We start from the raw sequence: 26,789 nt of genomic DNA, 5'->3' as shown, positions 1-26,789 counted from the left end.
TGTGACTATTCATCGTGGGACACAAGACTGTCACCATGGGAAGGCTGAGGATCTGTGAAGCTGAGACATAATCATGCTCACTAGCAGGCTACAATAGCTCTTTTAAATCATCTTCCTCCATCACATTTGAGGTGAGCTGCCTAGATGTTAGCTGAAAAATGTCATCTGCCTTTTGGGGTGTCATTGGGCTAAATAAACACAAAACAGCGGCTTCTGAAAACCCCACTTTGATTTTGCAGGAGCTGCTGTGACCTGCTGCATGGTCAGCACCTGAGACTGAACTTCTGCAAGGCCCCGAGCACATTTTCCCTGGTGATGACGTCCTTGTCTTCCTCCTTCAGCCTCTCCTCCAGCATCCGCAGCACCTTTGTGCTCTGGGCAAGGTAGAGACGACCTGGTAACACAACCAGAGATGAACAAGTAAAAGAGGGAAGACTGCTCTTGTGTTAAGTTCATGCTCCAAAACCACTTTCTATGAAACCTTTGCCTTTAGCACATGCAGAGCTTATATAATTTTAGATTCTAAAAAACCTATCTATAAAAATAAAAGTGTAATATGCTAATTAGACCAGATGTCCTTCGGGATGACCTTCTGGACAAAGCTGGGGCTGCGAGGGAAGCCCAGGTCCCGGGAGCCAAAGGGAAGCCGGTGCTGGCAGCTGGGGGAAGGAAGGCCTACTCCTGCACGAATTTTGTGCATTGGGTCTCTTCTGCAAAACTGGTTTTAGTCAACCAACTATCAAGTAATAGAAAACGCTTTCTTGTAATCTAAACCTAATTTACCACTGTGTTCTTGTGGGGAGCATTGTCCTTTGTTCACCTGAAATCGTGAACCCGAAAGTCAGATCGAGGAGAAGAACGGGGAGGGAAACCTGTGGGTCATGAATCCATCAGCAGTGCTTTCTGGCCACACCCCTTGCTCCTTCTGGACGTGCCCATGGCCCAGGGAGGTTGGGGACCAGGCCTGGAACCCTAGAGTAGGGCTTGAATTATCACTAGCCTGTTGTGGGCTCGTGGCTTGATAGAAATGCTAATTTTGGACATAAATTTCAACAGTATTATATAATTGGTCCCTGGCACATACCCTGGCTTATGATAACTGTTTACTAAACAGCTGAAAATGTACAAATAAATGAAGGGACACATTTTTGGAGTATCTTATAGTCATAATTTGAAACTCCCTTTATTCACTCTCAAAAGAGCTCAACTTAAACTTGGAAGATAACGACACTTTGTAAAATCATTTGAATTCAGTCACACTGGCATGCTATCTTTGGAACTTTTAAACCTTCTAGCCTTTTGCAGGAAATGATGCAATTATTGGGATCAGCATTAATTGTGTCACCAGCCTTAATATACTGACATAGAAAATTATAGAAAATGTATTATCTATTATATAACTGAAGGCAATCCAAAATGTACAGTTATAAGACCAGGAAGCTTATAAAGTAAAGCCAGAAGGCTTACAAAAGAAACTCCAAAACCGTCAAAATTTGCTCTGGCATAAAGTACAGCAATATGACAACATCCAATTTTCACAAAAAACCTTATATGCATTAAACAGGCATAAATTGAGGAAACATACATACATCATCTCTAAAAAAGTTGGAGAAGAACGTCCATTTTTAAAGGGAAAAAATGCATCAGTAAGGCCTAGCTCTTCTCTTTGAAGAAAAGCTGGAGTCTCACCTTCTGCCAGGGACGCGATGGCGTTGATGAGCCTGGCCATGTACTGGCGCACCACGTCGCTCCTCCCGTGCAGCAGCTGCAGCACGCTCCTCTGGGGGCAGCAGAGAGGCAGGGACAAGGGAATCAGAGACCGGGAGAGACAACCGTGGCTCCTCCGTGGGGCCGCTGTTGCCTTACTCTGCACAAATTTATTACAAGTGAGATAAACAGGCTAAAGCCAAAGAGTTCGTCTGGAAATCTTGATGGCCAACTGATTTTTCCTGAGATCTGATGAATACCAGTCATTTAAACTTTTAAATTAAAAGAATTATATGATGGGTCCTCAACTTATCAGGGTGATCACTTCCAAAGTTATATAAATGTCTAACCACTATGTTGTATACCTGAAATTAATATAATACCGCATGTCAACTATAATTGAAAAATGAAAAAATTTATTTAAAAAATGATTGATACAAAGCCAGCAATATACGGTTTTCTCTTATTTTGATATTTTTTTCCAGGTTAGGATGACAGATCAAACACACACTTCTAGTTTGGTTCCCTGAAGCCACAGTAAAACTATAGTAAATGGATTTTAAAGAATGACACAAATTCTCAAGATCTGAGAGAACAGCAAAAGAAATTACAACAACACAATTTTGGAAGTGGGAATATAGACGGAAAGACTTAGTAGACTCAAGAATGCTATGTGGGCAATAAGAAGGTAACCCCGCCAAAACCAGTTTGGCTCAATGGATAGAGCGTTGGTCTGCGGACTGTAGGGTCCTAGGTTCGATTCCGGTCAAGGGCATGTTCATTGGTTGTGGGCACATCCCCAGAGGGGGGTGTGCAGGAGGCAGCTGGTCGATGTTTCTCTCTCATCGACGTTTCTAGCTCTCTGTCCCTTTTCCTTCCTCTCTGTGAAAAATCAATAAAATATATTTTTTTTAAAAAAGGGAAGGTAACCTCACTTACATCACTTAATCCTCAAAGGCTCAAGATGTGAGAAAATAATTATGAATGAATGAAAGCTGTTAAAGAAGCAGCTCATGCTGTCCTCCTCTCACCAGAGGTCGGGTGCTCTCTTGTTATGGTAACAAGAGTTTCTGGATGGGGGACACCAGCCCAGGTGAGAAGGGCTTCTACACCAAAAAGGGGGTCTAAAGAGCCACACCCAGTCCTCTTCCCCTACCTGGCTCCCAGAACATTGGGAACCAGACCCTTCCCTTTAGGAGGAAGACCAGAAAACTCTTCTTGGAGGAAAATGCCTGGCCCAAGAGAAAGAACTACAGTCCTGAAGTCAGCGCCCCTGACGCATGGCCCACCTGGCTCACTCCCAGTGGGAGTCTCTGTCTACAGTCCCTGCCCTCACAATCAGAATTCCCAATAGGCTTTTCAGTCCTCCACTCTAAGCATTAGGAGATAACCAAGGTCTACCAGAAGTCCAAGTTTCTAACATGGAAAATAGGGCCAAGATAAACAGGGGGAAGGGGTTAGTGGAACAAACTTAGAAGAAATGAGACTAGGCAGGGATAAGAAAACAAAATGTAAACAAAAAGATGTCACTAATAATACTTAAAGGTATCAGGAGTTAATGTTACCTACAAAACAAAAGAATTCTATAAAAAAGGAAATGAAAATCTCAACAGAGTGGTTGGAAAATAAAGATAAAAAAATCTCCCAGAAAGTGGAGTTAAAAAAAAAAAAAAAAAGGAAAATATGAGACAGAAGATAAAAAAAAAAAAAAAAAGAGAGAGAATTAGTTCAAGAGGAGGTCCGACACTCAAAGAGAGACAGAGAGAGAACCGAAGGACTCAGCTACAAAATAACTCAGGAAAGTTCCCAGAACTAAAGCTGTCAGACTGAAAGGGCTGGCTAAGTGCCCAGTGAACCCAAGTACACCCCATGAAAGGTATGTCATAGGGGGTATGGGGTAGGGCAGAGGTCTGGAACTAGTTCATCTCACTCCAAATCCTACATTTTCCCACTAGAACAAGCTGGCCCAGAGCTATTATATATACAAATATGGTGTTGGACACATTTTAAGGCAGGCCCAGGTGAAAAAACACTGAATTTGCACCCTGGCCGGTGGCTGACTTAGTTGGAGCATTATCCCATACACCAAATGGTTGTGAGTTTGATTCCCGGTCAGGGCACAAACTTAGGTAGCAGGTTCAATCCCTGTTTGGGGCATGTACGAAAGACAACCCATGTTTCTCTCTCTTCTTCAGCCTTCCTCTCTCTGTGTAAAAATCAATAAAAACATATCTCCAAAATAAAAAAGAAAGAAGAAACACTGAATTTGCTTACCTACCTTGCCGATCATAAATCATGCTGAGATTTCAGGGCTCAAGATAAACTAGGGTGAGGAAAAGACTTGGGAATTTGAGAAGAGGAAACATGGCAGAACAGAGCTCCATAGCTGAATCCAGCAGTTCTAACTTCTTAAAACTCTTCATCAGACGTGAAGAGGGGGCTGACATCCAGGGTGAAGAGCAGAGCTTAGGAGCTCAGGCTGACACAGTCACCAGGTTGAAACATGCAGAAATGGACATCTCCCCAACAGCTAGGACCATTCCCGAGGAACGAAGGCCCCGCTGGGCCCCGGCCCATCGCTCACCCACCTGGCTGTGGCCATGGCAGTCCAAGAGGTCATTGCTGATGTAGGCTTGCAGCACGGTCTCCCTCTGCTCTCCTGGAAGGGATGTGGTCAAGCGCTGAACAAAGAGAAGCAAAAGTAACAAGTCTGACTGTGGAGGAAAATGTCTGCAGAGTGGGTATGTTTTAAACGGCAGTCCCAGTAACTAAGCATTTAACTAAACAGAATAAGTAACATCCTGCAGAGCGAGGTAAGCAGCCAACCTATCCACTAATAAGAAATTATGATGTACCGAAACCGGTTTGGCTCAGCGGTAGAGCGTTGGTCTGTGGACTGAAGGGTCCCAGGTTCGATTCCGGTCAAGGGCATGTATGTTGGTTGCGGGCACATCCCCGGTAGGGGGTGTGCAAGAGGCAGCTGGTCGATGTTTCTCTCTCATCGACGTTTCTAGCTCTCTATCTCATTCCCTTCCTCTCTGTAAAAAAATCAATAAAATATGTTTAAAAAAAAAGAAATTATGATGTACTTTTAAGTGGATGATATGGGAGATGTAGGAGTTAACCTACACATGTGACATTTTCAGGGAAGTGAGAAAATGTCTGGATTGTGCATGTACAGATAAGAGAGCACTCACCAATGCCTGGAGAGGATTTTTTTTTTTCAGGAAGGGGTTCAAGAGTTGGTCTCTGAAGGGTGAGCAGACTGTCAGCCAGCACAGAGGATGTGAGTGTGGTGGGGAGAGTGTGGGCCAGCTTAGGGCAGAGGGGAAGTACAGGGGTGGGCACAGGGGAAGTTGTAGAGGGCTCAAAATGAAAGCCATACCAACAAAATAGATTTTATTAGGACTGACACAGCAATACTGTGTGTGTGTGTGTGTGTGTGTGTGTGTGTAAGGGTGGTTAGGTAGAATTTTGTAGATTCTGAAAAGCCTAAATCGTGCTGTTTTAAGTTAGAATTTCCTTACTGCCTGCAGGGCTAGAAGGAAAATGGAGCATGGGAAATGGTGCATGCTTGTGGATTGGCATGAGTTTAGGATATAAGAAAACCACATGTCTAACATGAGCAAATGTCCTTACTTTTGAAGGAAAATCTTACTAGATGATCCCTGAGACTGCAGGCCCTGCTCTGGCGGAGGTCAAGCTGCCGTGTAAAAGACAAGCCCCCAGAACTGAAAGGCGGAGGCTGGTGTCACTGAGAGACTGGGCCAACATAGCCAAGGAGGGAGGCCCAACCGGGGAGAGGACTAGGTTAAAGGAGGTGGTGCCAGGCGTGCCCCATCTGTGGGTGCCACCCTTCTGTCCAGTTCACTGAGGTCAGGCCTGGGGCACTGGGTGGGATGAGGGGCACGGGGCTGGAGTAGAGATGCTGGAGGGGGCACAGACAAAACTCAAGACACCTGTTTATCTTTTCTGGAACATCCTGTCTCACCAAGAGGCTCAGGAGCACCGACTGATTGGAAGAGCCAAAGACAAGATGAGTTTGCTCCCCTGAGCAGAGAGGCAAACATGGGGCCGGGATGGCCACCAGAGATGAATCATGCCGCCACACCCATCTGGTCAGCTCCCGCAAACACAGCAGATGAGCAGACATCGCGACTGACACAGGACTCCTCCTGCTGCTCCTGGCGCCTCTGCGGAGCACTCCAGACCTTGTCCCAGGAAGCACGCAGGCCTTGGACGTGCGAGAGAGGAGACAGACCTTTTTCTATCCAGATGGGGAAACTGCTCAAAGGCCTTCTGATGCCAAGGCATGCTGAAATTCGGGGGCCCGTGAAGGAGTTTGACATTATTCCAGGGTGAGTTAGAATGCATCGTCCAGTTCAGCAGCTAACCAGTGTTAGCTTAGATCTACACTTCTCAAAGTGTAGTCTGGGGAACCTAGGGTTCCGAAGGCCTTTTGGGGAGTCTATATGGTCACCACTGTTTTCATTCTACTACTAAGCATAATGTTGTTTTCACCCACAGTCTCTCAGAGGCTATGTGAAGTGTTACTGTGACAAATCAAATGCAGAAGCAAATATGAGAATCCAGCTGTCCTTCACGAAGCCAGACAAAAGAATTTTGCAAAACTATAAAACAATGCTGCTCTTCTAATTTTATTTATTTATTTATTTATTTATTTATTTTTGCTTTGGAAGAAAATTAAAAAAAAAAAAATAGGTTGCTATAGCCTGGGTTTATCATTGTTCATCTTAAATGATTGATAAGTATACATTTTATAATTTCTCAGTTTTAATTTCTAACACTGTAAGTATTGGTAAATAAAATTCACGTAAACTAAAGCTCTTTGGGGTCCTGAGTAATTTCTGAGAGAGTAAAGGGGTCTGAGAGCAAAGAGCTTGAGGACCACTGTCTTACCCATGATTGACATGCCGAGCGGGGAGAGAAGCAACAAGTTAGACTCTATTTCCCTCACAGGAATGGGAGTAGTTTTCACCCTGAGGCCTGCTCGTGTGGCCGTGAACACCGGGGGCTTTGTGAGAACCAGGCTGACCCCACCAGCTGTCAGTGTGACTCAACCAGGAAGGGGCTGGGTGACAGGAAGTCCCCTGGGCCTAGAACTGCTTGTGAGAAACGGCCTCAGAAAGGCAACGGCCACAGTGAGGCCAGTGTAGGAGTTTTTACAGAGAGGCCAGGCTATACTTCAGGAGCTGTTTTCACTTTAGCTCGGGTGTTAGCAGGCAGCAGGAAGGAAGGTCTCAGTAGATGGGCTAAAAGATGCGAGCAAGGTAGCAGCCCGATAAGCCAGCAGTCTTTTTCTCAGCTTCGCGGGAAAGATACAAGATACGTACCCAGCGCAGAGCCTGCAGCAAGAAAGCTTTCAAGCGGTCGCTCCCCAAAATCAAATCCCTCTTCAGTTTCTCATAATCCAAGGAGGGCAGCAGTGGGACATCCTTCAGTTTCCTACTCAGCAACACACGTTCAAAGAGAAAGAGAGGGCAAAGGGGATGTTCAAAACACATGCCTGGTGAAGGTCCCGTGCGTCAGACACCCCCACGGTGACAACACAATAGATCTGGATAGAAATGCTCAGGCTCACACAATGCTATCTGCGGCCCGTCGACAGAGAACACAAAATTTAGACATTGTAACTCTCTGCTGACTGCCTGGTGACAGTAAATTAAATCGATTTCTAGAGAATATTATAGAAACTATCCTATAGTTTCTATAACAAGCTTTTCTATTTGAGGTTACCTCACCAAAACAAATACAATTAAGATTAAAAGACACTTCTGGCTTAATACTATTACTTATAATTACTGGTATTTCCTTTACTATCCACATGGAGCTCAGCTGTTCAGATGAGCATTTATTAAAGTTACTTGGAAATCCAATTTACCCACAGCTATTCCACAATAACAATTTCTAAGAGCAATTACTCACATGGGTGCCAAGGAGGCTCTTAACATGGTTGAAGCCTGGGAGGGTGGGGGCGAGGGAACAAAAAAGAACAGACCGTGTTACTCACTGATGGCTGTGCATTGACCCTGAATTACTGTAACAGCACAAAACCTACAGATCTGCAAAGTTTCTGGTCTACCAGGATTCTCCAACCAGAATCATATATTTTAAAAATTAGCCCAAGTCGAAGTTAATCAATACACTACTAATGCATTTCCCAAGCCATCCACCCCTTGGTTTGGGGCTACTCCACTCCCAGGAACAACCTATAAAATCCCAGGTGGGTTCTCCTGACCAAACTCCCAGAGGTACTAAAGCTGCCAGGTCAAAGACAAAAGAGAGGACGAAGCCATAAAAATCATTTAATTACCTTGTTTTTTTCTTTATTAAAATGTTATCTTTGAGTATAAAAAGAACACATTGCCACTTCGTACCAAGTCAAACACTATAGAAGTGCTTATAGAAATATAGAGGTGTTTGTAGAAAAAGATAAATAATCCCCTCCCATCCCACTCCTCTGTAATCTAGATCATCGCCCGCTTTATTGGTATCCACATTGCGTGTCCCCCCTCCCTTTTGGCCACTACACACAATGCTATATTAAACATATACTAAAATAGAAATAAACCAATGCTTTGGGTGGCACTTGTATGAACTGACTCAAACCAAATGCAAAACGATATTTTGAGAAAATAGAACAGAGTGCACTGGTATTACATGATGCTAGGGGACCGGTGCTTATTGTATGAGACATTGTGGTTATAATCTGGTTTGCTTTTCAAAGCCCTTCTCTGTTAGAAATACTGACTTCTCTGCGGGTGAAATGATATGTTGGCGATAGATTTTAAAGAACTCCAGGAAACATGAAGTAGAGGCAAAGAGAGGAAATCTCAGCCATCTGTGGGGCCTCATATGTCGAATGGTCATCACCCACGCTTCTCATGTTGATTTGTGATTATCTTGCAACACTTCGGTGTCTCTCTTTCAGCAGACATTGGTGCCAAAGCTGCTGGCGGTTCAGCACCCTCGTGTCCCAGCACCGGGAACAGTGCTTGGACACACAGAGGCACTCACCGACATGTGTTGTATGAGGGAGTGAACAGACTGACTTCTGACGTGGGCACTCAGAATCCTGCACTGGTGTCTCCACTGGTTTATCTGTTGCTTCGCCGCAGGATTTACACAACAGGCAGGTTCCCACCCTGGAGTCACCACGCCCTGCTTTTAAACGGCTCATGATAATATGTTTAAAAAATTTTTAACCCTTGATTTTTTTTTTTTTTTTTAATTAAAAGACAGCAGGGGAACAGCAAAGGCAGGTCATCTGGCAAGCGCCCTCAAGGGGAATGTTTACTCAGGGGAGGTTAAAGATCTCAGTGGGACACATGAGGAAATGTGCCTTAGCCACAGGAAGGAAGTGGAGAACCAGAGGAACATCCCATCCCGTGGGGAAGGCCAACACTGTAATGAGAAGGGGGACTCGCACAACGTGAAATGCAGGGTTGTGTGAGCAGGAGGGGGCGGCTGGCACAGAAAGCTGCGAATGAGATTTGGAAATGGAGCTAAGTAGGTGGAGAGTGGGCGAGCGCCCGAATGAGCTCCCAAGCTCCACAGAAGCTTCTCGGGAAGGAGCCTCTCGGGCTCCCCAGGTCATCCAGGGCACCTGCTTCAGGGACCTGTGGGCCAGCTGCAAATAAGGGGGCTAATAAGAGAAAAACAGAGCAACATGCAGCTACACCCACACCCGGGGAAGTGATGGAGCTGGGGTGCTGGAGCTCAGGGGGTTTCTGAACCTGGGCTGAGCCTGGAGGCCAGATGGGCATCAGATCAGGGACGGCCACGGACTCCGTGCTGAGCATTTTGGACTTGATGGGAAGGGCCTTGAATGGTTCCCAGGGGTTGCCAGAGTATCATTCACTAGACAGGAAACACAGTGGGGAGAGACCACTTGTTGGAAGAAAAAGATGAGCTCGGATTTAGACAGAGACAATGTGACTTGCCTGTCAGACATTCATGGGGAGAAGGTACGGAGCCTGGGCTTAGCGATCAGGGAAAGAGCCAAGCTAATGGCACAGTCACCCTATGCCATTAGCTTTTGTGCAATTACACCCTACCAACTGGTTGAGATCAAAGGTGTTCAAGTCCTCGGGTCACCAAGGTTAGTACAGGTACGGGACAGCACGGTATATGAGGAGTAGCAGGGACAGGGAGCCAGCTGTGCAACCCCTCGCTGACAATCAGAGCTCGGGCCCCAAAAGACTGCCTCAAAACGCAGTGGTGATGAGGGCCCAGGGCAGGCACCTTGCTAAGAAAGGCACGTAAGGGAGAATCCAGAGACTGAAGATGTTGGCCTTCAAGCCAAAGTCCCGGTCCCCACAATGGAAGCTTCAGGAAGACCCCTGAGCAGCTGCACCAGGCTGTCCTGGAAAAGAGCCACTCCATCCCCCGCAACCCCCGCTGGGTTCATTGCTAACCAAGGTGGCTGATGGCAGAGGTAGATGCCTTCTAAGATCTACATGCACTGGGCCTTTAATGGCTTTAATGCTGTCACACCTGGAAGTATTTTAACTTGTATTTCCAATGAGTCTACTTGGAGTTGCTGAAGAAAGGAAGAGTTAATTCTCAAATGGGCCCTTTTCCCTGGATGCATAAATGGAAACTTCCCCCTCCAATGAATCCACAAACCCAGAGGTGCCAGTCGGTGGGACTGGGATTCACTCAGGGGCTACACTCAGATTATCACCTTCAGACTGTTTCTGCATTCATGCTTGCCCAGGGCAGATTGGGGGCTAATAAGAGAAAGACAGAGCAAGATGCTCTCAGATGCTTTTTGCAGCATATAAAGATGCATGTTGCAAGACTAGAAATAGCAAACAATTAAAAAGCGGCCTAAATATCTGCTAGAATAATGATTAATGTGCTACTGTTCCCAATTAAAACTAGGAGGCAAGGGAAATACAAACATGCTAAGCGGATATGGAAGATTTAAAAGGCCCTGTTAAGAGACAGCTGCAGAATGCTATGTGCAATAAAACCCTAGTTATATTTAATTTCTAAAGGTCTGGAAGGATGCATGTGAAACGGAGTCAACAGGTTACTGAGAGAGGAAGGCGAGGTGTGGTGAGTGTGAGGAAGGGAAGCGATTTGTGTTTTGCTCCATTTACTACTACATTGTTATATCTTCCAGCGCACACATACTCTGGTATCACTTGTGTAATCTTAGAAAACTGAGACTGTGTCCTGAGGAAGAAGTTTCCCTCTTACTCCTTTCCCTGGCTGATCTCAGATGATTGGTAAGGATGACCAAATGACAAGCCTGAGGTCAGGGTAGTTACAGGCGGTTGTACTGGGAGAGGCCACCTGGGAGAGTTCTGGTCTCAAAAAAAATCAATCCCATTCTTATCAGTCCTTCTGGGGCACCTGGAGCTGATTGCCAGCTCGAATACCGCGAGCAGACTGCTGAACACAGTTAACTGGACATGAACTAGGCAGAACGGAAACACATTTCTTCCCACTCGCGAATTTCCTCCATAGGGCCTCCACCAGTGTGACCCTCACCCTTCCCTCCCGACCCCCTCACTCCAGGCCATGAGCCTGCTCAGAGAGCACAGGGCAGCTCTGCTCCTGGTGGTGGTGGTAAGAGGCTTGGCCAGAGCTGTGCATGACGGGTGGGTACGTTTCTTTAATTCCAGGGTTCAAAAGTAGGGAACCATCAGTTTCCTAGATTTACCTAAATACCATTGATACACCTCTGAAGAATTATATCAATAACTAGAGGCCCTGTGCATGAAATTCAAGCACGGGGGTCCCTCAGCTCAACCTGCACTCTCTACAATCCAGGAGCTCTCAGGGGATGTCCTACTGATGGCTTAGGCCCACTCCCATGGTTCTCTGCTCTCTGCGGGTCTGGGGGTTTCGCTTCAGCCATGGAGATGAAGCCCCCATGCCCTGCTCTCTGCCTGCCTCCGCCATACGCCATGAGAAGGAAGCCCCAATCCCTGCAGTGTGCTCTGTTTGCCAAACCTGGGGGCTTCGCCAACACCAACACACTAAGGAAGTCCCCATGCCCTGTTGTCCTGGCTCTGTCTGTGGGGCCTGGGGTGCTCCCGCCACCACCTTACTAAGGAAGCCCCCAAACTCTACTGTCTGGGCTCTGTCTGCTGGTCCTGAGGCTTCACTGTGCTAAGGAAGCCCCCAAGCCCTGCTGTCCAGGTTCTGTCTGCCGGGCCTGGCTTCACAGTCATCACCCTGCGAAAGCTCCCAAGCCCTGCTGTCCGGGCTCTGTCTGCCGTGTCTGGGGGCAGATCCAGCTTCTCCGTTTGGTCTGTGCAAACCCCCACGGGGCTGACAGGCTCACCGCTTGGTTCCTGCAAGTCTGTCCTGGCTCTGTCTGACCGCCGCTTGGTCCGCAGGGGGCTGAGGGGCCCAGACTCTGCAGCACTGGTGGGTCAGGAAGGTGGGATCCGCCCCCTTGGGTGGACAGGCCCAGACACCCCAGCAAGCCGCCATTTTTGTTGTGGAGTGATGGTTAATTTGCAAAATACTCTTTTATTAGATAGGATGTTCCTGTGCTGGAGATGCAAGTGTCTCTTAAGATAACTAATCTGGGACTAAGAATGCAGGACTATTCTCAAATGTGTGCTTTTTAAAACTCTCAGCTTTTTTCTTTCTTCCTTGGAATATGCTATGTTTTCATTTTGCAAATCCTAAGACCCTTGAATAAAACTTCATAATTTTTAATTAAAAAAAAAAGTAGGGGAGGGGGAGCCCTAGACAGTTTGGCTCAGTGGATAGAGTGTCAGCCTACAGACTTGAAGGGTGCCAGATTTGATTCCGGTAGGGGCACATGCCTGGGTTGTGGGCTCCATCCCCAGTGGGCATGTGCAGGAGGCAGCCAATTGATGATTCTCTCACATCACTGATATTTCTATTTCTCTCTCCCTCTCCCTTCCTCTCTGAAATCAATAAAAATATATATTTAAGAAAAAAGGGAAACCCACCTGCCTACAAATAAAATCCATATTCTCCAATATAAGTTTTATAAGTATTGACAAAGATATTTTCAGCTTTTTCCTTTTTCTTTGTCCTATTTTTCAATTGGTGCAGAACTTAGTGGAGAAGGTGCTATTTCCTGAGCCCTTTTGAATTTTCAGCAGTGAATGAGGTTGCAGAAGGCCAGATTTTTTTAAATCCAGATTCAGAAGCTGGTACCAAATGCGCTGAACTTGATAGAGCCTAGCAGTTTTCTGATGGGCCCCAGCCGAGCCCCTTTTCAGAGTGCAATGATGTGGAACACTCAGGATAGACCCAGCACCCAAGGAGATGCTGACCAAATATGGTATAAAAGAGGCTGGTCTGTGCCTGCCTACTGGTCTTGAAATTGATGAAACTATTTGGACCTAGAGTAGAATTTATTCCCTTAAAAAGAAAAAAGAAAAAGAAAAGAAAAGCAACCTTATCCTTCCATCCTAAATCCTATCAGTTGAGTCACTAGACATCCCATCTTAAACTGTACCCTAAGTTTCTCTTCACATATTATAAATCTGATGTGTGACAACATTAGCCACACCTAATCAACTACGATGTTCTCTGGTACTTTTACCATGACTCAGATCCACTTTTTATCATCTTGTAGATAAATTTACTAGGAACAATAAAAGATTTGTTGCAGCTTTTATTGTCTGTTCCTGAGTAGCCCAGTAAAATGAAAACGGTTATGAGCCTAAGTAAACAGACCTCTTCCTCTCTCCCCTGGCTTCTCAGGCTGTGGCTCTGTGCCTTCGTGGCTCCTAACAGGAAGGAGGGCAGGACTAGGTCCGGACACGTGTTAGCTTCTAATGGGATAAAGTGGCAGCTATATTGTGCCCTTCTCCCTTTACACTGCTCCTTATTAACATGGTAGCAGTTTTAAACAAGCTGGTGTACCACTCCACCACCAGAAAATGGAAATACAGGCATTCCTGCCTATGTGAGAAAGGATGGGATTCTATACCACAAACCTGGAATGAATGGATAAATGGAAGGCAGGGAAGAAAGGGGTGGTCCTGTTAGACACAGACCTGCGAGGCCACTTCCCCACGCGCCCACGGGACATGGTCAAGGTCACTGCTCTTCACCTCATTATCACGTCCTTTCTATGAAGATTCACAAGCGAAATCATTCTCAGGTCTTAGCACCAGAATAGCCACTTGTTCGACCTTCTGTTTAAATGTTTTTAATTTACAGCCGAGACCAGTTTGGCTCAATGGATAGAGCATCGGCTTGGGGACTGAAGGGTCCCGGGTTCAATTCTGGTCAGGGACATGTACCTTGGTTGCGGGCATATCCCCAGTAGGGGGTGTGCAAGAGGCAGCTGATCGATGACTCTCTCATCGAGGTTTCTAACTCTCTCTCCCTTCCTCTCTGTACAAATCAATAAAATATATTTAAAAAAAATAAAATAAATGTTTTTAATTTACAATATTTTAAAATGTTTTTAATTTACAATAGTAACACACCTACTTGGAAAGTTTTCACTGTCTGCAGGACACCTAGGAACTTCAGTGATGCTGACATGGTCTATTTGGGGAACTTGTGGCTGCATTCACGTTACTATTGTGCTTTCTAGGCTGCTTAATGCAGCAAACAGTGGATAATAAATATTAGAGAACTGTTTTCTCTTCATTATAAATCACGTAACTGCTCACATGTCCCTTTTTGCACAAGCCCTGAGAGCCAAATATGCCTCTCTCTAGATGTACAGCAACTTATGACATGCATTTTTGTACTAGCTCAGCCCTGGTTTACTTTTATTATTCCTACCTTTATTTTCCTTTAACCACAATTTATCCCCCACCCCCCTCCAGCATTATTGAGATACCGACGTATAACACTGTAAGTTTCGGGTGTACAGTGTGATGATCTGATACGTGTATACATTGTGAAATGATTACCACCATAAGATTAGTTAATATGTCCATCACCTCACACAGGTACCTTTTATTTCTTGTGGTGAGAACATTTAAGATCTACTCTCTTAGCAACTTTCAAGTATATAATACAGTATTTCTAACTATAGTCACCATGCTATACGTTAGAACCCCAAGATTTATTCATCTTATAACCAAAGGTTTTACCCTTTGACCAACATCTCCCATTTCCCCACCCCTCAGCCCCAGGAAACCCCCAGTCTACTTTCTGTTCCTATGAGTTTTAACCACAACTTCTTTACTTTTATTTATTTTTTTCATGTCTCATATTTGAGTTTTTTAATGTTATAATAATAATAATAATCTGTTTCAAACCTACTTGAGAATGAGGTTTCAGATGTACACTCCAGTAATTATATGACTCACTAAATGATTATCCCAATGAATCTTGTACCCATCTGACACCATACACATATATTAGAATATCATTATTTTTGTTGGAAGTATTACATATGTCCTCATTTTTTCATCTTTGTTTTCTTTTAAATTTATTTTATTTCTGTTTTTAAAATCTTTATTGTTTTTTAAAAATATATTTTTATTGATTTCAGAGGAAGGGATAGGGAAAGATAGAAGCATCAATGATGAGCGAGAACCATTGACTGGCTGCCTCCTACTGGGGATTGAGCCCACAACCTGGGCATGTGCCCTTGACCGGAATTGAACCCAGGACTTTCTAGTCTGCAGGCCAAGGCTCTATCCACTTAGCCAAAGCAACTAGGGCTAAGTCTTTATTGTTGAAAGTATTACATATGCCTTCCTTTTCCCCCCATTGATCCCTTCCAGGCCATCCCTGCTCCCTACCCCCAAGCCTTCACCAGCCTATTGTCCATGTCAATAGGTTATGCATATATGCATACAAGTTCTTTGGTGGATGAGTTCCCACCCACCCACCTTCCCCCACCTTCCTTCCTAGAATCATTATCATTATTATTTTTGTTGTTATTAATCCTCACCTGGGGATATTTTTTCCATTGCTTTTTAGAGAGTGGAAGGGAAAGTTAGAGAGAGAAACATTCAGATGAGAGAGAGACATTGATTGGTTACCTCCCACATGCAACTGGAGCAGGGCTCGGAACCAAGCCTGTTACCCTTCGTTATGTAGGCTGATGCTATAACTATTGTGCCACCAGCCAAGGTGGGAATAAATTATTTTTTTAATACTACAAAAGACCCTAGTATTTTTTTTTTTTAATGGTAGCTGAATTTCTTTTAATGTTTTATCCTGGGTTTCCAATTATTTCTTAAAAAAAAAAATCTTTATTGTTCAGATTATTACAGGTGTTCCTCTTTTTTCCCCCCATAGCTCCCCTCCAGATTCCCCCATCCACCCCATGCCCTTACCTCTCGCCACTGTCTTCATCCATAGGTGTAAGATTTTTGTCCAATCTCTTCCCGCACTCCTCACACCCCTTTCTTCCCGAGAATTGTCAGTCCACTCCCTTTCTATGCCCCTGATTCTATTATATTCACCAGTTTATTCTGTTCATCAGATTTTTTATTCACTTGATTTTTTGATTCACTTGTTGACAGGTATGTACTTAATGTTACTTTGTTGTTCATACTTTTTATCTTTACCTTTTTCTTCTTCTTTCTCTTCTTAAAGAATACCCTTTAGCATTTCATATAATCCTGGTTTGGTGGTGGTGAACTCCTTTAGCTTTTTCTTATACATACAGGTGTATACCTTATGCTGCCATCTTGGTTTCTCTGGCCCTAGTATGTTTATAAAGACCCCAGTATTAATGGGCAAACCCCTTAATTGAAAGTCATTGCTCTGACCCATGGGATGCCTCAGGATCCCCTGGCTCCTCCTTCCTAATCCAATGTACCTGGCTGCTTCCACTCAGCCCTGGACCAGGCAGCAGGGTGGTGTGAGCTCCAGGGACCTGGGCTCATGAACTTTGAAAACTTCCCTGGGAGATTAGACTAGAGTACTTGCTCCTCTGGTTAGGACCCCAACTCCACAGCACAGGCCTCCACATGAGCAGCCCAAGAAGGATACGATGGCACCTATGTAGTATTTGGCTTGGGATGCAAACCCAACCTAATCACGAGGAAACATCAAACACAAAAGGTTATATTTTTAGAAAAGGGAAAGGACTATATTCTCCTAAAATCTCCATTTCATGAAAGTAAAAAAAAAAACAAACACACCGCAGAAATGTTCAAGAGTAAAGAAGGCTAAGAGATGTGACAGCAATGCATAGCCCTGGACTTCCAATAGGCAGCAAGCTGTAAGGGACATGAATGGCTCAGCTCACACTGCTGGAAAATGCACAGATTAGAGAAGAATATTGAATCAATATTAAATTTACTGAGGTTGATAATCACATGTTATACAGGACAATATTCCTATTAAGAAATATACTCTGCACTGAAGAATTTAGGAATAAAGGGCCATGGTACATGCCCTCAAATGCTTCAGAAAACAGATTGTGTAGAGACAGAAAGTAAAGGACAGAAAGTAACCAATGGATAAACTCTGCTGAATCTGGATGAAGGCTACCCAGTGTCTTTTGTGCAATTTTTGCTACTTTTCTGTGTTGGCAATTATTCCAAGTAAAAAGTTAAAAAAAACACTCCTGCCTATATTTTCCCCTTGTTGGTACCAGCACTTGGCACCCACTAGCAGTGCCACTGGGCAGAATAGAACACGCCTCTCCCCAGGTGGCTGTCTTCCAACTGTTCATTCCTTTAAAACTGCCTTCTCCTCCTGGGAATTTACAGACCCCAATATCAGCTGAGGGGCAGCCTCTGAATGTTTATTTATCCTGCTCTTTCAGTTTTTTAGTTACATTATCTTTTTAATATATATATATATATTTTTATTTCAGAGAGGAAAGGAGAGGGAGAGAGAGATAAAACATCAATGATGAGAGAGAATCATTGATCAGCTGCCTCCTGCACACTCCCCACTAGGGATCAAGCCTGCAACCTGGGCATATGTCCTGACTGAGGATCAAACCATGACCTCCTGGATCATAGGTTGATGCTCAACCTCGAAGTCACGCCAGTAGGACTAGTTACAATATTTTTTGGGGTCATGGGGCAGATCAGGGGGACAGAGCCTCACCGTCCCAGGCCTCGTGAAGTCCACGCTGTGCGCCAGGCTCTGCCGCATCTGGTTACTGAAGAGGCGAATGCAGACGCTCTGCAGGTACTCAGGAGTGATCTATAAAGACATTTGAGTTCGGCTGGTCAAAGGATGAGACCCACCCAGAGACAGCGGAGGCAGCCTGGCAGTCACAGCTCTCTCTAGCGGACTTCTTTAAGGGTCAGAGAGGAAATTTTGCTTTAACTCATGAGCTCTCAGTAAAGCACCACCAATGTCCTTCCAAATGTCAAAAACATTGCATACTTTTCAGTTTTAGTTTTCTAAAGTTTTCTGTGGCTTAGAGACTTTGAATCAACCCCTTACTCCTGATACTGTTTCCTGCTTTTTTTAAAAAAAAAAAACAAAAAACGTTTTTATTGACTTTAGACAGAGAGAGGGAGAGGGAGAGAGAGATAGAAACATCGATTGGCTACCTCCTGCACGCCCCCTACTGGGGGCTGAGCCCGATACCCAGGCATATGCCCTAAGCCAGAATCAAACACGGGACCCTTCACTTGGCAGGCTGACTCTCTATTCACTGAGCCAAGCCAGCTAGGGCGAGAAAAGTACATATTTTTAAAGTATATAAAAATGTTTAATTTCATGTGTCATCAATGTAATGCATATTTAAATCCCGAGGTGCTATTTCTCATTGATCAAATTCACAAAATATAAACATTTTATTGATAATGCCCATGGTTGACAAGTTAAGAGAATGAACTGTTTCAGTGTTTATCAGATTAGCACGGCCTCCTTGAAGGACCTTAGCATAGGTTTCTAATCCGCCTTAATATTCATTCAGTCATGTGCTCATGACATCATAAAATATTCTTCACAGTGCCTCACTTCCAGTGGTTAGGCTATTAAACATTTAGGTTGTTTCCAGGTAAATTAGAAACCTATGTGAACTAGAGTCCAGTTTTGTAAAACATGTATATAAATATTGAAAAAAGCATGGGCTGTTAACAAGTGTTATTATTAAATGACACAATTACAGGTAATTTAATTTTGCAAAGTTCTATATTTTTGAAATTTTTACAATATATATTTTGTAATCATATTTTAAGTTGTTAAAAACAATTTTAATACACAAACTTACATTAGTGATAAAAACTATATAAAGCACCCTAACCAGTTTGGCTCAGTGGATAGAATGTTGGCCTGTGGACTGAGGGGTCTCACATTTGATTCTGGTCAAGGGCAGGTACGTTGGTTGTGGGCACACCCTCAGTAGGGGGTGTGCAAGAGGCAGCTGATCAATGTTTTTCTCTCATCAATGTTTCTAGCTCTCTATCCCTCTCCCTTCCTCTCTGTAAAAAAATAAAAAAAAATATTTAAAAATAAAAAAATAACTATATAAAGCTTAATACACACACACACACACACACACACAAACATGCGTGCATGCACAAGCAAACTAGGGCAATCAGAATAAGAGCAATGGATTGTATCAGTGTTAATAGCCTAGTTGAGACATTATGCTATACTTTTGCAAAATGTTACAACGGGGGAAACTCTACAAGGACTCTCTCTGCATTGTTTCTTAAAATTGCATGTGAACCTCCAATTACATCCACTTACAATTTTTTTATTACCACACAGAGATTTTATTATTCTAATTTTTATTAAGTATGACACTAGAGTCACTCCCATTAAATCAGGAATAGACAAAGATACCCACGATCTTGTTATTTAAGAATGTCCCACAGTCTTAGCCACAATATGCTAAGAAGGAAAAAAGATATATAATGAAAGAAGCAAAACAAAAATATTATTTGAAGATGATATGACTACTAACCTAGAACACAGGAGAATCAATTAAAAAAAAAAATCTATCAGATTAACAGAGTTCAGAAAGGTAACTGGATCCAAAATCAGCGTGTGAAATCTATAGCTTTCCTATTACTAGAAGGTCACTGCCCTCTTCTTTCTATGCCACTACATAGTCTTTTTCTGTTGCCAATTCATTCTTTACTGATATTAAGAATCAGGTAGAGAAATAAAGACATGAGCAATAACGTGTCAGGAAAAATGTATAAAATGCTGTAAGCAGCATAGTAGGTCAGCCTGGTCTCCTGTGTGCACTCTGGCTTTGTGAATCAGAGAGGCAGAGTCACATCTGAGAGTGTCCAGGAATCACGTATCAACATGGTTTGTGAAAAGACATGAATCGCTGGGGATCTTCCTTACCATCTTGCCACTGACCGTGGCCTCCAGAGAATCCACCAGCTCTGCCGTGACTCCGATGAGGTTGTGGTAGTCTGCCTGGATCTTATTGTATCGTTTCAGGTATGTCATTGACCTTCGCTCAGCTTCTAGCAGCTGCTGGTGGAGCTGCTGCAACATTTCTAGGGAGATATTTATATTTATATTAAAACAAAATAAAACAAAAGTAAAAAGCCCTGCAAAATAAAAAACATTCCTCTCAAGGGAATACCATGCCTATTATATTTTGCTATAACAATGAACTTGACACTATTTGTGTCTAACACTTTCCTTCTATTTCATGCCACATTTAGTTACAAAGTGCTTTGCAATAACTGATTTTTTATTTTTTGTCTCTGGTAGTTCAATTAAATCATCTCTAGTTTTCCTAATAAAATCTTTCTCCTGGACCGAACCCCACACAATTTCTTTCAGTTCTCCTCTTGATATATAAGAAACAAATTCAACATTTCATTCTATAGTCAGCTAGCAAAATGGTTGAACCAAACTTGTGTGTTTTTTCTCTGTAAGGTTGTTTCGGGGACAATTCATAACTGTGAGGCAGTTCTTCATTTTAAGTAAAGGTTAGGGCTGCTAGACTGATGCTGGAGAAAAACTGGAATCTAGAAGATTCCAGGTGCTCATTCTGCCACTTTTTTGATTTGTTTTTAATCCTCATCTGAGTATATGGTTTAAAAAAAAAAAAAAAAAAAAAATATATATATATATATATATATATATATATATATTTTATTGATTTTTAACAGAGAGGAAGGGAGAGAGATAGAGAGCTAGAAATGTCAATGAGAGATAAACATCGACCAGCTGCCTCTTGCACACCCTCTACCGGGGATGTGCCCACAACCAATGTACATGCCCTTGACCGGAATCGAACCCGGGACCTTTCAGCCGCAGACCGACGCTCTACCACTGAGCCAAACCGGCTTCGGCTGAGTATGTTTTTATTGAATTTCGAGAGAGAGGAAGGAGAGGGCGAGGGAGAGAGAAACAACTATGTGAGAGAGAAACACTGATTGACTACCTCACACATGCACACTGACCAGGAATTGAACTCGCAACCTAGGTATGTGCCCTGACCGGGCATCGAACCCTCGAATTTTTTCAGTGTATAGGACAATGCTCCAACCAACACCAACCAGGGCTCATTGTGCCAGTTTCTTAAAGCATAAACTATCCACTAAGAGCAGGCAAACTCGGAAGGTTCTAGGCTTCCTTCTTAGAATGGCCCCAAGTCCTCCCAGGGGCAGCACTTGCTGGGCACATTTGGGACAGGCGACTCTTCAGCAGTGCCAACACTCCTTTGACCCACCACACTTCTCCCCTTCCCTGGAATGCTACATTTTGGATGGAAAAACCCAAGTTAACTCACTATTGTCCCAATCCAGCCTCTGTGTAATATTTAAAGTCTTTACTTTAGAACACAGTTCATGTATACAGAGATATTTTAAAATTATAAAGACCAGTGCTCAAATCCCTACTCTATCACTTTCTTGCTGGATAAACTGAGGCAAGATATTTAAGTTCTCTGGTCTCATTTCTTAAGCTATAAAATGGGGGAAATGATAATCATCTCAAAAGGTTATTGTGAGGATTAAATGAACAAATACATTCAAAGTGCCTAGCACAATATTAACCTATAGCACGTGATCAATAAATGGTAACTATTATTATTTCCTTTCATGGGAAGGGGACAAATATTTTCTAAATGTATTTCTATATCTTTAAAAAGTGGTAGAAGGTTATATCCTACAGCAGTGGTCTGCAAACATGAAATACATCAGAATCATCCAGAAATAAAGATGATCAAGCCTCACCTCCAGCGACTGATTTTGTGGCCCCTGGGAGGGGGTGAGTATCTATACAGTTCCCCAATGGCTCTGACACATGCTAACACTCCAGAGCCACTGTCCTGTTATCTGTTCCTCCTAATTTGTGTCTTAAACAGCCATGGGGATCACCCATATATACAAACTGTATTTCAAAAGCTTATATTTTTTATTGATGTGCAGAAATAAAATATTTTAACTCTTAAAACCCCAAATATCTATATACATAAAAGCCTAAGCAACTATTAGGCTTTTATGTACATAGCAGTCAACAGGTTGCTATGACATGCATTGACCACCAGGAGGCAGACACTCAACTCAGGAGCTGCCCCTGGTGGTCAGTACGCTCCCACAACTAACCTCCTGCGGCTGACCAACCTCTTGCAGTCCCTCCCCCACCATATCCCCTACTGGCCTCCCCGATGGGCCTGATCTCCGCCCAGGCCGAGGGACCCCATCCGTGCACGAATTCATGCACTGGGCCTCTAGCCACACAATAATGAACAATTATTACTATCATTATTTAGCACCCATCAAATCTGAGTAGTGAAAGATAACTTTGAAAGGCCACCTAGCACAAACTTACGTTCAGTACTTGAACTTCTGGAAGACATCCCTGGAGGTCATTTATCAAGCTTCTCCTTAAATATTATTAGGGAAAGGGGGTCACTACCTTCTCCCTACACTGAGTACTATAAAAGTTTTTCATATGTACAAAACTCAAAATTACATAAACTGGAACTTCCAACAATGAAAATTTTAAAGGATACTGATAATTCCATTTCATAGTAATAAGTTTAGAGAGTGTCTGTGTGAACTTTCTCATCACATACCAAGTGGCAGATACTGAATGAAGTACCGAAACCCATTAGCTGGGTCAAATAACTTCCCAAACATCAATGTCATCCAAGTAGTCCCCTGTAAAGGGGACGCACTAAGGAACTCTTCACCTCGAAACTCACCATACAATGAATGTAAATGTAAGAAACTATTTATGGATTTTTTGCCTTAGAAACCCAGAACTGGAATTTGTGACAACTTCAAAGTATGGTGCACTGATGGAAAAGAGATCTATCTAACTGCCCACAGCCTGCAGGAAGGAGAGAAGGCAGTTGGGCTGACACGTTTGTGACCATTTCAAATGCACCATTTAGCAAAACAGCCTGCTCTCCAGAGCCATCACCTTGCAGACACCTTCGCTGCTGACAAATGGGACCTGAACATGACTTAAGCTGTTTGAGTCACAGCACAAAACACCAACTTTACTTCTGAGCATTAAACAGAATTGACTCTTTTATCCTGCCAAACATTTTATGAGACAAGGAAATCTAGGCCAAGACGCCTTGCAATGTGAGAGCTCAACTTTTAATGGAGATGTCTTATTCCACGTTATTTTAATGAAACTGGCTTACTCATGTTAGTGAAATTTATTGAGATTCTTCGTATTTCCAAAGTCTGAAGAACTGCATTCTGAATTTTAAACAAGGTCTGAGCACTCTGAAAGAACGCCAGTTAAGGGCACAGAAAGTTTTCTGTTGTTCCTGAGCAATGGAACAGTAAGAAAAGTGGTGGCGATCTTCCCCAGTCAGTCGAGCCTCCTCCCCTTGCTAACATTCCTCCTTCATTTAAGTGCACTGCTTTTAAAATTTTTAAAGAAGTAGATGAGATTTCATTTTAGAGATCCCTTAGTTGTTCAAGATAAAATGATCATTTTAAAATATGGAATTGTTGCCCTGGCTGGTTTGCTCAGTGGTTAGAATGTCAGCCCATGGACCGAAGGGTGGAAGGTTCGATTCCCAGTCAAGGGCATGTACCTCAGTTGCAAATCCAATCCCCAGCTTGTTGGGGCTGTGTGGGAGGCAACCAATCAATGTTTCTCTCTCTCTCTCTCTCTGCCCTCCTCCCTTCCACTTTCTCTAAAAATATTCTAGCTCCTCGGGTGAGGATTAAACACACACACACACACACACACACACACACACACAATCCCCTTCCCCCCAACACCTAAGCCTAGAATTAAATTGGAAGCATGTCTGTGCCTTATGGTCAGTGCAACTATAGATTTGGGAGGAAGAGACAAAGAGGTGACCACTGGCTGTCTTGACACTGGGCCTGCCCCTGGTGCACGTGCTCTGCAGAGCTAATGTCTGACCTGCAAGGCAATACTGCATTTCGGGATGTGTTCAGCCACAGAAACACACTGTGCCTGCCAGACTCAATTTTGCTTGGCTCTCCTAAGAAAACTCAATTAAAACAAAATTAAAGAAGGCTCAAAAACCCTGGTCTCCTTGCTGAAATTTCAAATGAAAAGATCTGTAGCAAAATACAGGTTCTTCTATTTGCACTCCCCTCCCATGTTTATTTTGCCTGCAAAATTGGGCCACTTTTCAGAGACATCACTGTTCCCAGCAGAAAGCTAGCCTCAAATACTGCAGGGTATGCTGGGGTCTCAGGGGCTGGAGAAAATCAGGAATCTGGAAGCAGTTTCTCACCACCTCCTTCCCCTAGTGCCAGGGCATCCAGAGAATTAATCTGAGCAGGAGCTGAGCAGCCTGAGTGTGGGGCCGAGGCAGTTCTCTGGGACCCGTGAGAGGGGTGGTGGTTTTAGAATATGACTGCAAAGTCTTTGACTCTCCTTCCCACCAGGAGGTGAGGTATAATTCCCCTTCCCTGAATGTGGGCTGACCACAGGAGTTCAATTCTAAGGAAGAGCATGCAGCAGAAATGACCCTGAGTCACTTCAGAGGCTGGGTTAGAAAGGGTGACACGGCTTCCATTGGTTCTCTCTGGGGACATTCATCCTGGAAACCCAGCCACCATGCCCTGAGGAGGCTCAGGACACATGAAGTCCATGTGGGTGTTCCAGTCAAGGGGTCTGCTGAGACCCCAGCCGACAGCCAACACCAGCCGGCAGATGTGTGAACGTGGTGAGGATGCCTTGGCGATGGCTGCACCAGCTCCGTCTGCACCCTGGAGACATCGCAAGGGAGAACTGCCTGAATCCAGTTCCCACACAAGATGATGATAATAAAAAATGATGCTGTTGTTTCACACCTGAGGTGGTATGCGAGGCAGCAACAGCAGTAGAAACAGTGGGGCAAAGAAACGTTTCCAGGCATTGCAGGGCAAGACCCGAGCACGCAGCTTAATTTACGATTCCAGCTGTGCTGGTGTGAGAAAGCTGCACGGGAGCTGCCCAGCCAGGGCCTGGGAAATGCACCAACACTGTAGGGAGCAGGCCTGAGCAGCTGAGAGATGGGCTGGAGGGCTTGTCCTCGGATAGAACTGTGCTGGGGGCACAGCATCTTGAGAAGCTCTACGGCTGCAGCCTGGCAACCCCGGGACCATTCCGTGTGGACCCCAGGAGGCCGCATCCGCACCCTGCTCCTCCGTGCTCAGGCACAGGACTGCGGCTCCTCCATGAAACGTCAGTGGGTTCTAAGAGGGGCAGCACAGCTGGCAGAACCAGAATTCAGAGCTGCTGGGCTGGGGATCTGCATGGCTACCAAGCACAAAAACAAACATCTAAACCACATGTGTCAAACACAAGGCCCGCGGGCCAAATCCGTCCCGCCAGGCCTTGCAATGTGGCCCGCACCACGCTGTCATCACTGCACTCCGCTGCGTTTCCATCACAATGACAGTTTATGACTGTTCAGTAAACCATTCGGCCCGCGATTTAGGCTGGATTTTAGATTTTGGCCCCTTCTCTGATTGAGTTCGACACCCCTAATTCTAAACTCTTCTTATCTGAAGCCACTAAAGCATCCCTCACTTGTCCAGTCCCTGGAAAGCAAAGACCTAACTCATTGATCAATGTTTCCTCTCTTTAGAAAATGTCAACTTTCTAAAGAGAACAGGAAGGACAATGGCAGGAAGTTCTGAAATCCTCACTAACATTACTCAGCTGTGAGGAGGGAAATGCTCTGTTGCATGTGGTAAGACTCCACCTGCTGGAACTGAGGTTGATGCCGCCTATCCTTACCCAACGCCTGAAGCACATCCCGTACTTTCAGCACAAACATGTGAGTGGTTTTTATAATGCAGTATCAAAGACAAACTCAGGCATAGAACCCCAACTCTGGCCAATTTCATGATAACTACAATCTTTCTTATCTTTCTGAAAAGTGACAGTTCCAGTAAAAATGACTAATCATGGAAAAACATAATTTTAATGGTAAAAAATTAAGACTGGAATTCCTACCTTGAAGGTAAAAGATGGGAATGCTTTATAAGAATGGGTATTCCATGTTGCTATTAATCTAGTTCAAGGAGAAAGCGGAAGACACTAAAATGATCCCGCGGCCCGCCCTCCCCGCTCTTCCAACTGCGCGGCTGCAGTTCCGCATGGCGCGTGGATTTGCTTCATTTCTCCGTCTTAGTTACTTTACATACAAGACGAAGCTAAAACACCAGCCTTCCTGAAGAGTGGGCCTCAAGGAATCTCAGATAAAAATAATTGCAAAGCATTTTATAAATATTTAGACTTTTAAAACCCTTATTCTCCAAGTCTTTGGAATTCTCTCCATCTCACTACTTAAAACTTGAGTTGGCAAGGCTGTTATTTAAAACTCCGTTAATCTACATGGCAGGGTTTACCTTTGTGACTTTGTCCATTCTCCTTCTGGAATGAGAAAGCAGTTCAGGAAAATGGGCACTCAGGATGCAGTCCTCGGGGTCTCCCACCCCAGCATGGTGGAAAGAGGATTGTCAGCATAGCGAAGGCCACTTCCTCCCTAATGTGCTACCAATAGCTAAGATGGTTACTGGCTTCTCATCACTTGGGCAACTCGCTCTCAAATAAATCCTCTTCTCTCCATGTTAATTGCCTCCCTGTACATCCAAGTCTTATACTATTTCAACAGCCTCCTAACTGGCCTCCTTACCCCCTTCAAAACATCTTCCCCATTGCTACCAAAACATTCTACTACGATAAATGTGCAAATCTGAATTCATACCCTTTAACTGTCACTTGGTGCTAACGCTTTATCCCAGGAAATT

At 44.0% G+C, this 26,789-nt stretch overlaps 1 protein-coding gene across 3 annotated transcripts in view; it reads right to left on the bottom strand.

Annotated features, from left to right (window-relative positions):
• The window catches only part of ARMC9 (armadillo repeat containing 9), a 108,623-nt gene that overhangs the window by 69,374 nt on the left and 12,460 nt on the right, over window positions 1-26,789 (bottom strand). For 2 of the 3 annotated variants that reach the window (XM_036421446.2, XM_045575378.1), the window contains exons 7-14: window positions 26,388-26,412; window positions 19,927-20,084; window positions 17,716-17,814; window positions 7,654-7,688; window positions 7,062-7,173; window positions 4,296-4,388; window positions 1,690-1,780; window positions 271-394 (exon numbers count right to left, since the gene is read on the bottom strand). In XM_036421446.2, the coding sequence (XP_036277339.1) occupies window positions 271-394; window positions 1,690-1,780; window positions 4,296-4,388; window positions 7,062-7,173; window positions 7,654-7,688; window positions 17,716-17,814; window positions 19,927-20,084; window positions 26,388-26,412 (737 nt within the window). Of the gene's footprint in view, window positions 1-270; window positions 395-1,689; window positions 1,781-4,295; window positions 4,389-7,061; window positions 7,174-7,653; window positions 7,689-15,595; window positions 15,617-17,715; window positions 17,815-19,926; window positions 20,085-26,387; window positions 26,413-26,789 lie in introns of all 3 variants that reach the window. The other variant, XM_045575377.1, reaches the window with a different exon arrangement.

Source organism: Pipistrellus kuhlii, unplaced genomic scaffold (assembly GCF_014108245.1).
Source record: "Pipistrellus kuhlii isolate mPipKuh1 unplaced genomic scaffold, mPipKuh1.p scaffold_m20_p_7, whole genome shotgun sequence".
NCBI classification, from domain to species: Eukaryota; Metazoa; Chordata; class Mammalia; order Chiroptera; family Vespertilionidae; genus Pipistrellus; species Pipistrellus kuhlii.
This window is presented reverse-complemented; position numbering and strand designations above follow the sequence as displayed.